The following is a 15,910-nucleotide window of genomic DNA, read 5'->3' as shown; positions in this document are numbered from 1 at the left end:
CAGGGGATCCCTGGGTGGCGCAGCGGTTTGGCGCCTGCCTTTGGCCCAGGGCGCGATCCTGGAGACCCGGGATCGAATCCCACGTCGGGCTCCCGGTGCATGGAGCCTGCTTATCCCTCTGCCTGTGTCTCTGCCTCTCTTTCTGTGTGTGTGTGTGTGTGTGTGTGTGTGTGTGTGTGTGTGTGTGTGACTATCATAAATTTAAAAAAAAAAAAAAAAAACAAACCTGCCTTTGGGAGTATGAGGCATCTTCCTTAGTCGATAAAAATAAGAATGATCACCACTGTGTAGCTCACACTATCTCTGTAAAGATACTAAAAACTTCATGGGGGACAAAAACCTGGCTATAAAGAGAATGTGCCAGGCCTGGGGTCGAGAGAGGATGGTTTCCCCAGCTTTGATCCGGAGATTGCTTAAAATGACAGTTGAAAGCCTTTGGAATGCAGGTGTATCAGGCCTTGCTTCTGTAACCAACAGAGAATGATCCACAACACTGGTTTATATGCTCATACCGCTATGGCTACATACGAAGGGACATCAGAAAGAAGGAGAGGACCTAACCAGTGTTCCAGGACCCCACAGGCGACTCTGTTTTATCACAAGGGAACATCCTGGGTTACACAGTTGGAAGGAAACAGAAAGCAGGAATGAACCAAACAATATAAGGCTCCCTACACCTCTAGTATCATCAACCAGTGCAAGTTTTCAGGAATTTCCCAGAAAGTAGCTGGAGCTTGGGAATTAGGGATAATCACGGGCTTTAAGAAATGGGGTAACTGCCGGGCACAGCCTCTTCCCATGCTGTGGATGGGCGCTGGTGCTCCTGGGCCATGGGATGACAGGACGGGATGACGTCTACAAAACAACCTGCTGTCATCCCCCAATCTCCCCTCCTACTTATTATTTTGTTTTACCGAGATTGAAGGACAGGATGATGAAGGTGGAGTGACGGGCAAGGACGTGATTACAGGAAAACAAAAAACAAGCCAAAGGTATCCAAAATACTCCGGAAAATATAATTTAAAAAATATAATTTTAAAAAGTATCCCCATTGTTTAGGTGTACAGTAAATGCAGTCTCGAAATTTTCTGGAAAAGGTATAATTTTAAATGTATCCGAGAGACCGGCAATTTTTATGCAGGCTACTAGTAATTCTTCTGTGAAGTACAGAATCTTTTCAGGAAATTTACTCCAAAATCACCTTCTGTAATCGCGGTACATACAAATCCCTACTGAGTCCTCTTAAACAGAAACACGGGGGTGCACCGAGCGAGGTTAACAGGATGAAGGGGCAAAGGGAACGGTGCGGAAGACCGTCATCTGCACCGAAGACTGAGCCTGTTGTTCTGAGACCCGGTAGAGCTGCGGACGGTGTCCTCTGCAGAACCTAAGTGGTTCCCTCCTCCCCACAAGACAAAAACTGCTTTTCTTTCCTATGGAGCCAACTCTCCCAGTTCTCAGCCTGTCCCTCTCCTCTCTCTCTCTGTAGGGCTTGCAGGCCTGAAGCCGCCACGCACAGCCAAAGGGGGGTAAGCTGGCCCAGGGCTGGTGTGCATCCCGGCTGGCCGAGGCCTCAGGTGTGCAAGAAATCCCTGCAGGCCCTGGGGTGGAGATAAAAAGCTAGCTAGCCCTGGCCTCCCCTTCGGGAACACACCGACCGGGCGAGGGAGCGGCCCCACCGCCCCACGAGGCTTCTCGGAGGAGGGGGAGCCAAACAGGCTGGTGGAGGGCCTACCATCAAGGGTCCCATGGGGAAGCACAGCTGTGCACACGGGGACCCAGGGCAAAGCCACACTATGTTTCTCAGGGAAGGGGAACAGAAAGAAGGCCTGGGGGGCAGGGGGGCTGAGGCCACACTGTTGAGCCCTGTAGGTCTAGCTGCCCCAACCTCACTGCTTCCTCCGTGGCCAAAGGAAGTGATCAATGGTCCCCCTTGAATACAGAGGACTTGTGATGAGGGCGAGGTACTCAGGGCAGTTAGATCACAGAGATGACCTTGAAGGTGGCTTGCTCCAGAAACCAGGTTCCCAGGACTGAGCAATTGTTTCAGGGACCTCACTGAGCCTAACTCCCGGCTTCAGTGATTTGGTTCAGCGCTCAAAGAGGTGAGCTGAGGGAGGCCTACACACGACACTTTTAGTAGCCGTTGGCCAGCCTCCACCTTAGCACTGTCAGCTTTCCATCTAGTGACACGGAGCACATGGGTCATTAAATACGGTCGACCCCAAAGATGATATGGTCTCTGTTGTGTGCAGTGCTAAGGTATTGAGCAGCCGGTCTGTGCATGTGTTTGAGGTCTCGGCAGAGCTGAGACTCTTACAAGAAGAAAAAAAAAAAAAAAAAGAAATCTTCTGAAAGACTTTTTTTAAAGAAGTATTGCGGTAGACATCCAAAAAAAAAAAAAAATCAGATCTTTTGGGGAAAGTATTTTTTGCCTCAGAGCGTTTTTATTTTTATTACCGTCATTTTTTCATGCTTAGATTTTTTTTTTAAAGGTTTTATTTTGGCCCTGCCTAGATAAAAAGGAAATGGCGCTGCAAAATTTTAGGCCTTTAGTTGTGTTTCACCAACACTGAGATAGGTATTTAGCAGTAACTTCCAGATGCTTTTGGTAGCTTTGGAGAGTCATGAAAAGTAGAAGGGAAAAAACCCACAACTACCAGAGGTCATGAAGCCATAGAGTCATCTGCTCCTGAACGGCATGGTCACCAGATGTGGGGAACTTCTTTCCAACAGTGCCCTTCAAGACCAAGCATTCTCATTGTCTGATGGAATTTAAGTCAGAGGACAGCTTTGCTCCCACATCCTTTTTGGAAAGAGCGAAACTTTTGATCCTTACCAACTGAGGGGGAAAGTAGTACAAAGCTGTACTACTTCTTCATTGGCTATAAAAACTATGACCGACCCGATCGCAACTGAAATGGACCGACCTAAGGTACCTCAGTGTCAAATGTTCCATTTATAGAATATTGATATCAATAAGGTAACTGGTTGTTCCCAAATGACTCCAGCATGATCAATAAAAAGCATACAATTCTGAAAGGCTCATTAACAGGTATAAGTGACACGTGACTGGATGGAAGTCATGGAAAATTAAATTTAGGGCTTGTGCAAAGAACCAGTATTTTCCCATGCACAAAACACCTGCTAATCTCCAAAGTACTGCAGATGGCCCTCCAAGCCCTCAAGTACCTACACCATGGATGATGGCCTTCTCCAACCCCACTGGAACTGCCTTCTTGAATTTTCAGTCTCACGTTTTCCCAAAGACCATTCCCAGGTTTTATGCCTTATGACGCTGCAGCAATGATGGATTTTTGGCCACGGTTCGTTTTATAACTTCATAATGGTGTAACTTTCCTCCATGACTCACAGCCAACACATATTTTAATATACAGATAGAAAAAATTATTTGCATACTTGTATGAAAACCAGAAGAGGGAAAGTTTATTTGAGATGCAGGATTTGGAAAGGCAAGCCTGGGCTTTTATTGGGAGTTGAAGCGTAAACATTTTTGAGTTCCCCTAAGATGTCTGGACTAACGTAACAGACTTCTTTGTTCACAGCCATGACTTCTAATCTTAGATTTGTGACACCCCCGGGTGTCTCCACATATCTCCGGAGGTCCTGTAAAATTACCTCCTCAGAATGCCAAGTAAAATAATTTAAATTCACTTAAAAAATATGCCACACATGTCTGCAGGCAAAGAAGGCTGTCCTGGAGTCACAAGAACACTTCTAAGTATTAGAAAAGCTTGATCCCTGTCGATTCCATTTTAGTCTCAACCAACTGATGAATAAAGGACATTGAGCAAGAGGAGACTGTGCGACTTCTGTGACTGGAGGAGACCGGGAAGGAGCTGGCTACTTGGGACAGTCTTTTTCTCTAGAAAACCCTTTCTGACCTCTACACTTATTTTACTGATGCCTGAATTAGCACTGCCTGGCAACCGGGATCCTAGTTCCCAGCCCTTCACCTACTTGCACTGACACTGGTGCCTTCAAGTTGGTTTCAATGATCTCTATTTGATATTAGTTTCTTTAAAACAGACATACATACAAATAAACGAGAACAGGGATGGGGGCAGCTAGGCAGGGTAAGCTTAATTTTGTCAGTTCTCCCCTCAGCTTCTTATTTAAATTGTCAGCCTGAGATTACATGGGGGTTATACATCTCTGCTCCACAACTGCCAATTCTAAAATGCCTCAGTCACGACACGATCGATAACTAAAACACAGTCGTGGGTTTGCCACTAGGACGCTGGCTTATAGCCTTTATATTTTACTACCGCTTCTGAATTTCCAATACCGTAGGTTTCCTGATGGGCTGCTGCCCCTGGTTTCAGAGCTCTCTTTACTTCGAACACCCACTTCAGCCGTCTGATAAAGTGGAATACGGATTTCTAGGACAAGAGTCACGTTCAAAAATGACATCACAGGGGGAAAAATACAAGTATACATTTTCCCATTAAACAGGCTTGCCTTGTCATAAAACTCATCTTTTTTTAATTTTTAAATTTTTTCATAGGACTGCTTAAACCTAGACCCACATTTTACATAGGCCCTAGGATTCCAGTGAGAAATTCTTTACTAAATAATTTTCATTTAACCCTCTATTCACCCTGCTAACCGCTTGCCAAGAACAAGAAAAAGATCCTTTTAAACTAGGTCTTTTGTATCATACTTCCAAAACTGTTGGAAAAAAAAAATAAGTGGGGTGGGGTGGGGTCTGAAGGATCACACATCTGCAAGTTACAAGCAAGGAGGACAAAAGAATACTCACCTTATTTGTAGCAGTAGCACTGGATCCAGGGACCACAGGCACGTTCGTCACTTGAACTGAAAGGTAATTATTGTCTATGAGGGGCCAGGCTCCTTCCACTTTGCACGTCTGAAAGTGGTCCTTGAAAGTTCTAAGGTGAGGATCTCCAAACAAGCCACAAAAAAGGTAACTGGGAGGGCTCAGATCCCCTCCCCCGTGTTCTCTGGCTCCCGCGTGGCTGTGATAGTTACAAGGGTCATGGGTCACTTCAGGGTTGGTAGAGGATGTGGGGCCATCCTTGGAACAGTTCCTCTGGCTCATGAGGTCGCTGATGCCCAGCACGGCCGAATGGTACACCAGGTTGCCGCGGCAGGCTTTCGAGGTCCGCTGGGTGCAGCCGGCGTAGGCACGCAGGGCCTTGCAGAACTCCGAGTCAAAGCCGTCGATGGCGGAGTTCAGGTGCGACGTCAGCGACACGAAGTCCGTGGTACACTTCTGGATCCGACACTGGGCCGGCTGTTGGCAGTCACCTACGGGGACAGAAGAGAAGACCCAACGTTTGGGAGCTGCCCCCCCACTCCCTGAGCTCCGTGCAGAGAGCACGTTGTCCTCTGCTGCGCGGGGCGGGCGTCTCAGGACCAGGCCATGCGGCCTAAGCCTGGCCGCGGGCCGGGACCCTAAGACAGGTCAGGAGCCGCAGGGAGGGACCCCGAGTCCAGCTCGGGGCTCTTGGGCTAGAACCACAAGGGAAGGGCTACAGGGAGCATCCTTCACCCACTTGGCTATTGTTGATAGATTTTAAGGGAGATTCCTTTGTTCCAGGGCCGAGCCAAAGGTGTGGACCCGGTTTTGATTTTGAAAAGGACCCAAGTCGTTGGCTTTGGAGAGCACCGGGTCTATGCACAAAACCACGATTAAGCTTCGCACCCCAGGTAGGAGCCCCTAAAATCGTAGCATGACTAAAACACCCTCACCCACTCCTAGTACAGCTATGGGGGGAGAATGTGAAGACAAAATCCAGGCACTAAGTTATTCTGCATTTCCTGAGGGATGTCTATTCATGACCTGTACGTATAAACGGCCAACCTCCTGGATGCTACAAAAGGGGACTGCTCTCTTAAAATAAATAACCTGACTCATCTGATCAACTGTGTGTTTACTGCTCCCTTAACATCGATCACTACGGGACCCCAGATCCTGAGTAGCTCATCAGGAAAGAGACACGGACTCAAAAAGGACACCACGCTGAAATCATGCTGTACAGACACGTGATTCCACCAACTATGTTGTATCAGAAACAGAACCAGGGAACCACAACACACAGAATTCCGAGAGTACATATACACAACTTTTTTCTTAGGTCGACTTCAGGCACACCTAATGATTTAAGCAAAGCTAAAATGAATGAAAAGACCAACTATTACTGCCCTAAAAGTCAATTTTCAAGTGATGTTTTGCCATTAGTTTCTCATATAAAAAAATTAAGGGATGCTCGAGTGGCTCAGTTGGTTGAGAGCTCAACCCTTGGTTTCAGCTCAGGTCATGATTTCATCATCATGAGATGGAGCCCCACGTTGGGCTCGGTGTTCAGTCTGCTGGTCCTCCTCCCTCTGCTCCTCCTCCCCCTGCTTCCAGCTTCATTTATCTGAGAAAGAGAAATAGAGCAAGAGAGTGCACACACTCTCAAATAAATGAACAAATAAAATCTTAAAAAAATTAAAGTCCTCTCAAAGCATAAAAAGATGCAAGAATTGCCAATACTAGGTCAATTGTGTGCACCAGTTTTATATTCTGGTTCATAAAGTGGGAACAGTAAAATTACTGAAAAGGAAAATACTTTTCTAATCATCCACTTCAAGTTTAGAAAAACGAACACGTACTTTGTGTTACTTAAACATTCTTTTTAGGTCCCTAAACTGGAGGAAATTTCAATACTTTCAAGTCTTAGGTTCCTCAGCTGAGAAATGAGGAGGTTGTTTTGTGATCTTCACCAGGCATAAAATATTTTACAATTCTTATTCTAGGTGGCGGGGGGGCGGGGGGAATCATAGTGTTATTAAATAGGTAATTATTTTAAGATGTGGACATAAAATGCAAGATACTATCAAGATTTTGGACTTCATCTGATGAAGACTTAAAACTAACCCTAGCATCATTTTAGAAAGATACTTTAATCTTTTCAGTACTAAAGTGCTTTTAAACCCGAATGGAATAGCCGGTAATCTCTGTTTCTGGCGTGAGTTCAGAAAAGACTGGGGGATGACAACTCTCTAGACACCTCCCCCAGTATTTTTAAATTTCAAAGATCAACAAGGGAAAAATGTAGTCTAGATGGTGTATTGATTTACTTTAACTCAAGTAAAAAATTAAAATATTAAAAATATTTTAATGTTTTGGGCTATAGACCTATAAGCTATCACTAAATCACAATTAAAAAAAAAAAAAAACCGAAACACCTTCATGTGTTTGGCCTATTTTACACTGGCTCATACTAGAATGGACAAAAGCAGCTCCTATATTTACAGAATTCCTCTCTCCAAAGTAGATCAAGTAATTTTCAACTGTTTTGACTAAAAAAAAAAAAAAAAAAAAAAAAAAAAAACCCCAAAAAAAACACCAAAAAAACAAAACAAAACAAAACAAAAACCCCAAACCCCTAAACCAATCAGCAGCCCAAAAGGCATTAAAGCCATTTTACAGATGGGAACATCAAGACAAAGGGATATTAAAGGCCTTGTCATGGCTGGATCATAAATACCAAGAATGAGCCCCAAGATGTAGTGCCTTTCTTCAAATCCCTGCCTTCCTTCCTCAGGTCACATCTCCTCTAAATTTCTGACTCTCATAATAGTTGATAACAAAAAAAAAAAAAGACTTCACTATCATATCAATTTTTATTTTTTTCTTTTTGAACGAGAGTCACAGCAAGCAGAAAGCAAGGTAATGAAAACTGGGCCAAGACCACTCAGAAATGAAGAGCTCCTGGACTATGAATAAATGACAGCACCAGAACTTTCCGCTAAACTTGCAATGCCTATTTGTTCTTTTTATGGTCTATAAAATCTATTCGAGCATACATTTACTTGTAATTATTTTAAATAGTCATAAAATATCCAAAGTAAGGAGAGCATAGATGCAGATGCAACTGTTGAGAAGAGAAGCAGAATGCAGATCCCCACCTCCCTTCTCCTGCCTTCCTACCCTTTTTCCTAGCAGGCAGGTGCCCATTCTTTTGAGAAATGTCACAGCAAACTGAACTCCTTGGGTTCTTTTGTTTGGGATGAGGTTTCAAACCGAGATGTTGGGAAGGAGGAGAGCTAAGCAGAGAGAGCATCTGGGTCAGCAGTTTCGGCCCTCATCACAGGCTCCTTCCTATATAATGACTAATTTGCGCCATATACCCAGAAATATCCAGGCTTCATGAATTCATAATGACAGCGCACACTTTGCCTGTTAACAGGCGGTAAAGTAAGCTTCCTGTCAAAATGCCAAGACAGTGCAGAGCAGAAACAATCTCAAGGATGTAGCCAACAAAGCCATGAAGAGTATGAGCAAGCAAGCAACTCCCATACTGGGATCTCCATTCAGGAATTATGGAAGTCTGCTTAAAAGGAGTGAAAAAGTATGAAAGGACTTTTTTCATTTCCCAGGGCAGGAAACAGAATCTGCTGTTACAGATGTCTCCATTTTTCAAGTCAGGTGACCTCCGACTGGTGTGATAGTGTTTTCATTCCAGTTACTGAAAGTGCTAAAGGATTTGTGGGTCTACCGCTTTCGTTAATGATTCAAAGACCTCACCATTCAAGACCACATTTCCTTGATGCCAGGACTGCACGTGTGAATTTGCAGCACAATCGCCAGTTTATAATAAAAGAAATAAGATATGCTGAAGCTGAATTAAGTGCAATGAAGGGCCATATGGGATGCTGAGGCAAATTATATGGATCCGGGCCTAAAACATATGGTAGCCCACCTGCAAAGAGCACTCTGCTAGGCTCTCTTCTCTGAGAAACAATCCATGCGTTTCTTTCAATGGCTACACTCTAAAGAAATCTTTCAAAAGGAGCCCTTCCTTTTTTTTTTTTCCTGTAACCAAATTAATCACTCCAACAGGTCGTCCACAGATACCACTCACCACGGAAACTCTTAAGTAGAACCCGATGGTGACTTCAGTGTGGACACATGATGACACTGAGAGGAGTTTCACGCAAGTTCTTGAAATAAGGCACCTTACTCTTGCAAAACATTAAAACACCTTCTGAAATTTTTCATTACTGGCCAGAAAAGAAACCTTCAAGGACCACATTCCAATCTTGCCTTAGAACCCTCTGGCAACGAAGGGAAGCAATCTCCAAGCAGCCGTGAGGGACACACAGTCCTACCTCTAGCGCTCAATTCATTTCAAGAGGCGTACACCTTGACATTAGGTACACATATTCTTCACCCAAAACACTCCTGAACGTATCTTTTGACACGTCATTAAAAATTTCCATGTGACCACAAGCAGGTTGACATTACTTTCTCAGGCTCTAAAGCCACTCATTTAAAGCCCTAATCACTGTAAAACTTACTATTACACCCTATGTTTCCCCAAGTGGGTGTTAAAAATGCAGCTGTTCCATCACAATGCAGAGTTAGGAAAAGTAAAATTAAGTTTCCTCAAATGCCACATCCCCCCCCCCCATTACTTAAGAGACCTCCCAGGTCTCCAGCAAGGATGGCAGGACTTAATTAATAAATAGGACTCCACACAGGACTCTCCAGATCAGCGCTGAGAACTGATCAGTGTTCAGGACTTTCCAGATCTATGCTGAGAACCCATGAGTGTTCAGGACTCTCCAGATCAGAGCTGAGACTGCGGTCATAAACTGCAGGACACACAACACACACACACACAGAGGTCTCCAAGGAAAACTTACCTGATGCTCTAGTTCTCAAACTAAAAGAGAACTCATCTTTCAACTTGGCATTAAGGAAATCCTTTAGACAGTCTCCTAGACCTGGTACTTGTTTAGAAGGAGCGTCCCAGACATCTCCCCCCACCCCCTCTGAGCTGACCTACAGCTGACAAGTGACTGCAGAGCTATGCAACTTATTTCACAAAGAAAATAAGTATCACCTGCTGGAAGGCTCCTCTGCAGGCCTAGTGCCCTAAGCACAGAGGACTCCCTCCGGCTTCCCCGCGGGGCCCCCGCCCTGCGCCGACCTCCACCCGGCGACCCCTCCCTCCAGGGAGCCTCAAACGCGCGCGGCTCGGCCCCAGGGCACCAGTTTCTCCAGGGGCTGCGAGCAGCTCTTGCAGGGAGGGGAAGAGAGCTGCATTTGCGGGTGTCTTAAGTTACCCCGAGAGCAAGCCCCAGGTTTTCAAATCCCGGTGAAAATCTGCACTTCTGGTGCGCTCTCCTCGCCCTGGCTGCAGCCCCCCCCGCCCCGCCCCCGCCCTCCCAACGCCGGGGGAGCAGCACAAAGCCCGCGGTCTCCCCTCCAAGGGGGCGGCGGCCGCGGAAACCTGCTCCGCGGGGATCCCCAGGCGGCCGGAGCGCAGGTCCCGGGGGCCCCGCCGTCCCCGCCCGCCCCGTCGCTGATAAGAGGCTGCGGGGAAGGGGAGTGATCAACGGTCCCCGCCGAGGGAAGGCGGGGAGCGGGAGGGAGGGGGCGGGCGCGCGGGGGAGGGGCGGCCTGTCCCCAGCGCCCGGGTGCGCCCCAGGGCGGGCGGCTCCGAGCCCCGCGCAGCTGCAGGTCGGGAGCCCGCGAGCCCCCCGCCCGCCGCCGCGCCCCCGCCCCCGCGCCGCCCAGCGGGGCCTGCGGCCCGGGAGCGTCTGCGGACAAAGCCGGGGCCCCGGGCGGGCTCCCCCCGCGCGCGCCGCGTACCTGCGTGGAGCAGTCCGAGGCCGAGCAGGAGCAGCAGCGGCAGCAGCACCGGGGGCGGCGGGCGGGGCGGCGGGCAGGGCTGCGGGCGGCGGCGCTGCTCAGCCCCGGCGGCGGCGGCGGGGGCGGCGGCGGCGGCGGCGGCGCAGGAAGGAGCTGCTCTGCAGCCCATGCCCGTCCATGCAGGTCTCGTGGGCTCCGGCGAGGGCGGCGGCGCGGGCGCCGTGGCGGGGTCGCGGCCGTGGCTGCGGCATGGGCCGGGGGACGCGCCTCGCTTCCTCTTCTTCCTCCTTCAGGCCCGCGTCGGGTTCGGGCCGCCGCCACCGCCGCAGCGGGAAGCGCGCCGCGGGCGGAGCGAGGCGGAGGCGGAGGCGGCGGCGGCGGCGGCGGGGCGCAGCGGCATCGCGGCGGGCGGGGCAGAGAGGGCGGGAGAGAAGACACAAAGACCGTGAGCTGCGCGCCGAGCCCGGCCCCGAAAGCGCGGGCGCCCCGGTCCCGGCCAGCGTGGGCTCGGCGGGCGTGGACCGACTGGCGGCGCGCCCAGCCCCAGCGAGCAGCCGCGGGCGGCCCCGAGGTCTGCGTGCGGCCGCCCCGCGGTCAATCAATCTCGGCCCCGCACTGCCGCCCCGCCCACCCCGACGCGCGCCAATCCGCGCCGGCCCCGCCCCCGGGCAAGCCCCGCCCCCCGCCCCATTGGCTGCGAGCGCGGGGCCGCGAGGGCCCGGCCCGCCCCTCGCAGGGCCCGGAGCGCCCGCCCCCCGCACCTCCTCCCGCCCTCCGCTTGCTCATTGTACTGCGAGTTCCGCGTCCGCGGGCGGAGTGCGGTCCGCGGCGCCCGGGCCCGGCCTCCGCCTCCTCCCCGCCGCGAGCTCCCGGTTCCCCGTGCGCTGCAGAAACCGGCGACGGCCACTCTGCCTCGGCGTCACGAGGGAACCGGTCTTGGACCTCTCTTTCAATTAATGTGATTGGGTTCCACCGCCCCCTAAGGTGTGTGGGTGCCTTAGGTTCCCCCCGCCCCAGCTCCGGCTCCGGCTCCGGCTCCGGCTCCGAGCGGCAGGTCCCTCCGCAGCCAATCCCATCTGCGGAACCGCGTCCCGAGCCTTCCCCGGACGCTCGGTAGGGCTGGCACCCCGCCGCGCTGGAGACCCCAACGTGACCCGCGGTCCCGAGCAGGCCGGAGGGGCCGGGAAGCCCCCCCGCCCCCCCCCCGCCCCGCGCCCAGCTCCCGGCGGAATTCGCTGGCAGCTGTGCGAGGCCCCGGCGTTATTGTTCCTCTGACATTTCCCTTCCTGAAAGCGGCGGGGAGGAGTCTGAGAGGGGGCGAACTTCAACGTGTTCGGTTACAGTGTAATTAGATTAATGAGGATGGTGAGTTTTTAATGCAGTGTGGAGTAATCAGGCCATCACTTCTGGTTGCTCGGTGGCTTTCCCACAAATCTTCCGAGTTCTCTTAGCAGGTCACTTTCTACTTTTGCCCCTTGGTCGGATCCAGAACTAAGGGGGGGGGGGAGCCCAACTGTGTGCCAGCAAGGAGGCTGCCGAGTGCAGTCACAGGAAGGCCCGTTGCGAGGTCGATGATAGGTTCCAATTTGTTATCAGTAGGTGTGAAGTGGTATCTAATCTCAGGAATGGCTTCAGAGGCCCGAGAGCGGCTTCGCCTGCCCTGGCCATTCCTCCAAGGGGCTCAGGGCTGCCTTTTTTAGTTCACTTACAGCCAAACTGCAGCTCGCAACTGCACCCCTTCACTGCTCATAATCCCTGCTTTGTAATTTCGTATCAGCCACGGACACATTGATAGTCCACATGTTACAATGTGCTAATCAATGGACGAGGATAATTGAGGGCAAACCTTCCATCACTCGGCCTCACTCATTAGACACATTATGAACTGTGCAAACCACTAGGTCCCTAATGAAGGATGCCTATCTTTTACTGTAACCTTTCTTTACTTACCTATTACATACTATGATGACTCAAGTGGTAAAAACACCTTTCACTGCCCAAGATATAATCCAGGCCCTGGGTATATCCATAAATATGCTTAATAATAGCTTCAGAGTTGCCTGGAGAAATGACTTTTTGCCGGCCGAGTTATCTGATACGACTTTTAGGTAGTACTGGGGAGTGAATAGCACGGCACCCAACATTGACTCTCTTGCAACGACTACATGAATCGATGAACTAAAGTCAGTGAAATCCTGGTAGACATCTTTTCAAAAATCACCAAATCTAAACCGTTCTTCCGGCTCTTTTTCTAACAAAGAGTAAGGTGTTTCCTTTTCCCTAACCCTAGATTTAATTCGACACCTATAAAAGAAGCATGCCACCACGACCATACTTCAAAACACATCACCGAAAGTTAAGGATCAAATTCACTTTAGTTGGGCTCTTTTCGCTGTCATTACTTTCCATCATTTCTCCCCCTGCCACTACTTCTCCCCCACCTGGTATCCTGTTCCTTAAAATACACGGTGCTCTAAATTATCTTATCAATAGAGGGCGTCCTCGAGTCACTGCAAATTCTGGTATCGACAGGGTACTATTCTTTAGAGGGAAAACTTCATTTTTTTTTTCCCCGAAGGTGCTTTATTGCTCATCTGTTGTAAAATTTGACAAGCTCAAGATTTATAAGCCTAACAATTCATTTTTTATTACCACATAAGCGTTCGGCCGGCTAGAGTAAAAATGTTAATTTTCACAATTAAACCGCAAGGTGGTTCCTGTTTTCAAGACTTTAGGTCACTCGACACACTCACAGGGTAAATTCGGACTGTGAGCAAGATCCTGAATCGGCCTGGAGAGCAAGAGCGTCGCGAATGGTCGCTCATAGCGCATCCACTCCCCCCCCACCCCCCAGCTCGAATGCTGCAAGTGTCCTAGGAGGATTTTAAGATTCTATAACGAAAAATCTGGGGATTCCCCTCCCCACCCCAATAAAATCAATGACTTATAAAAGTTTTACGTTTTAATCTGGAAAAAAAATCGTGAAGTGACAGCTTGCCCAACTCACAAGATCACCCTATTTCCTGCCACTTGTACTCTTCCTCCCTTCATCTTTGTTTTCAGGGAGAAAAGGTGAGGCCAGAGCATCACAATTAGGGGACACACGGCAGAGCATCCCATGGTCTGAACGTGCGAATGAAGAGAATTAAAACCCACGCCCGCAACATGAAAGAAGACTTAGAGGTTTCTTTAGCTGACCCTATACGCGCCTGTTAACAACATCTCCCCTTTCCAGGGATCTAACGCGACGGTCCCCCTAGATCGCCTTAGGGCAGGAGAGCGAGGACTCAGACCGCGGCTGCGGTGTGTCAGCCCCCTCTCGGGGCGCCCTCGCTGTCCCCCGGCCCAGGGTGCACGCAAAGCGGGGGCTGAAGCCGCCCGGAGTCCCACAGCCCCGCAGCGAGCAGCTAGCGGATCGTACTTACATCATGCTTAACCCTTCCGCTCCTGGAGGGGGCTGGGCGGGATCAGGGGGCCCCCGAACTCTGGAGCACGCAGGACCTGGGTGCGAGAGAAGACCCCAGAGCCCGCAGTGAGCGCGGCGCCCCGGGCGGGAGAGGGCGCGGGGCGGGAGCGGGGCTCATCCCCCGAGCACACCCGGCTGCGCCCCCCGATCCCCGCGGGCGCCGCAGCGGATCGCACCGCTCAGAGCGGCAGGTGCAAAAAGCATTTGGGAGCCGCTTGCCAGCGCGCGGAGGTAATGCGCTTCCTGTCCATTTATCTCAGGAAACCAGCGCAGCCTTCTCTTCCAAACAAAATTAACCTCTCATTAGCCAGCCACTCACTCCCGAGAAGGCCTTAAAAGCTTTACCAGCTCGCTAATGTATTTAGGCTTTTCTTCCAGGCAAACGCAGCCGCGGTGGTGACTGTCATCAGCCCTGCGGGGGGGGGGGGAGGGGTGTGGGGTCCTCCGGACTCCCCGGGAGCCAACCGCTTAGGGCCCCCCTCCACCCCCCGGCCTCAAGTCAGGGAAACTCCGGCCCATCTGGATCCCACTTTGGGGCGCTCTGCAGACCGGTCACGCCTGCACGGCAGAAGGAGCCCTGCAAGTTCCCACTAGTTTCAAGAGCGCCCCTCGGCTCCAGTCCTCAGCTCTCCCATCCTCAAGCAACGGGGCAGGGTCCCCGGGGGTGCGCGGGCGCTGCCTGCCGTCCCCCGCCCCAGCCGGGCCCGCGGCGCTCGGGGAGGGGCCGGCGGCGGAGGGCGGGCTGCGGTCCAGCCCCTTCCAGGAGCCGACGGCCAACGTGGTGCCAGGTCTGCAAGGGGCGGCAAAGGGGAGGCCCCCGCGAGCGCGGGGGAGCTGCTCACCCCGGGCCCCGCCGCCCCGAGGCCGGCGGATGGATGCCACACAGGTGGACCGCGACCTGCGCAAACCCCGCCCGCCCGCCGCCCGCCCCCCACGTCCCCGGCCCACCGCAAACTCCGACAAAATAAACAGCTCACCACAGGCATTCCCTTGTCTGCAGCGCGACGCTTGCCAGCTGGGAAAATAAGCCGCAAGCCCCGCGGCGGGGGCCCGGGGAGGGCAGCGCGGCGGCCGCGCGTCTCCCCGCGGCGGGGGCCCGGCCCCCGGGCCGCCCCACGCCCCGCCCCGCGCCCGCCGAGCGCGCCCCCGCCGCCCGGTCCCTCCCGCTCTCCCCGCCCGGGGCCTCGGAGCCCCGACGCCGCCCCCTGTCGGCGCCCCCCGGATCGCGCTCGGTTCCGGGGTTCTCCCCACCTCGTCACCCCGCGTCCCGCACAAAGAGCCCTGCACGCGGCCAGCGCCACCCCGCCCTGTGCGCTCCCGCCGCAGCCGCCGTGTCCCGGCCCCCCCGGGGGTGGGGGTGGGGGCTCCCCGCGCCCCGCGCCCCGCGCCTCGGCACCTGCACAGAGGCGGCCCACCCGCCCCCGCGCCTTTGCACGCCTATCGCCCGCTGTGCACCAGCGGCCACGAAGGGCGCCCACTCCCCCCCGTAAGTGACCTCTGGGGGTCTCCCCGGTGTGCATCAACCGGGGGGTGTTCGCGGCGGGCACCGGCTCTGCACTGTCGCTGAAATAGGGAATCCCGGGGTCCTCCCTGTCCGCCTCGGGGGCCAGCGTGGAGGCTGACGGCCGACCCAAGCCCAGCGTAACGATTTGCAAATTGCGGGGGGTGGGGGGGGGGTGCGGTGGGGATTGAAAGAGACATCTAAGACCCGGGTGAAAGAGACATCTAAGACGTGTGTCACGAGGAGCAAGCCCGCGACATGCTGGAGGAACGACAGTCACTTGAATCGGAGTAGAAGGTGTGGCGAGCAA

General features: G+C 52.3%; 1 protein-coding gene across 3 annotated transcripts in view; it reads right to left on the bottom strand.

The window, feature by feature from the left end:
* The window catches only part of RGMB (repulsive guidance molecule BMP co-receptor b), a 28,779-nt gene extending 13,123 nt beyond the window's left edge, over nt 1-15,656 (bottom strand). Inside the window, exons 1-4 of one of the 3 annotated variants that reach the window (XM_055312873.1) lie at nt 15,595-15,656; nt 14,059-14,134; nt 10,634-10,920; nt 4,784-5,292 (exon numbers count right to left, since the gene is read on the bottom strand). In XM_055312873.1, coding sequence (XP_055168848.1) covers nt 4,784-5,292; nt 10,634-10,920; nt 14,059-14,134; nt 15,595-15,619 — 897 coding nt within the window. In that variant the 5' untranslated portion in view covers nt 15,620-15,656. Of the gene's footprint in view, nt 1-4,783; nt 5,293-10,633; nt 10,921-14,058; nt 14,135-14,444; nt 14,461-15,076; nt 15,190-15,594 lie in introns of those variants that run through there. The other 2 variants (XM_055312874.1, XM_055312875.1) reach the window with 2 other exon arrangements.
* Nucleotides 15,657-15,910: the final 254 nt, after the last annotated feature.

This window comes from Nyctereutes procyonoides, unplaced genomic scaffold, assembly GCF_905146905.1.
Source record: "Nyctereutes procyonoides isolate TBG_1078 unplaced genomic scaffold, NYPRO_anot_genome, whole genome shotgun sequence".
In the NCBI taxonomy this organism is placed as follows: domain Eukaryota; kingdom Metazoa; phylum Chordata; class Mammalia; order Carnivora; family Canidae; genus Nyctereutes; species Nyctereutes procyonoides.
Note: the sequence above shows the minus strand (reverse complement) of the source record. Positions and strands in the feature narration are given on the sequence as shown.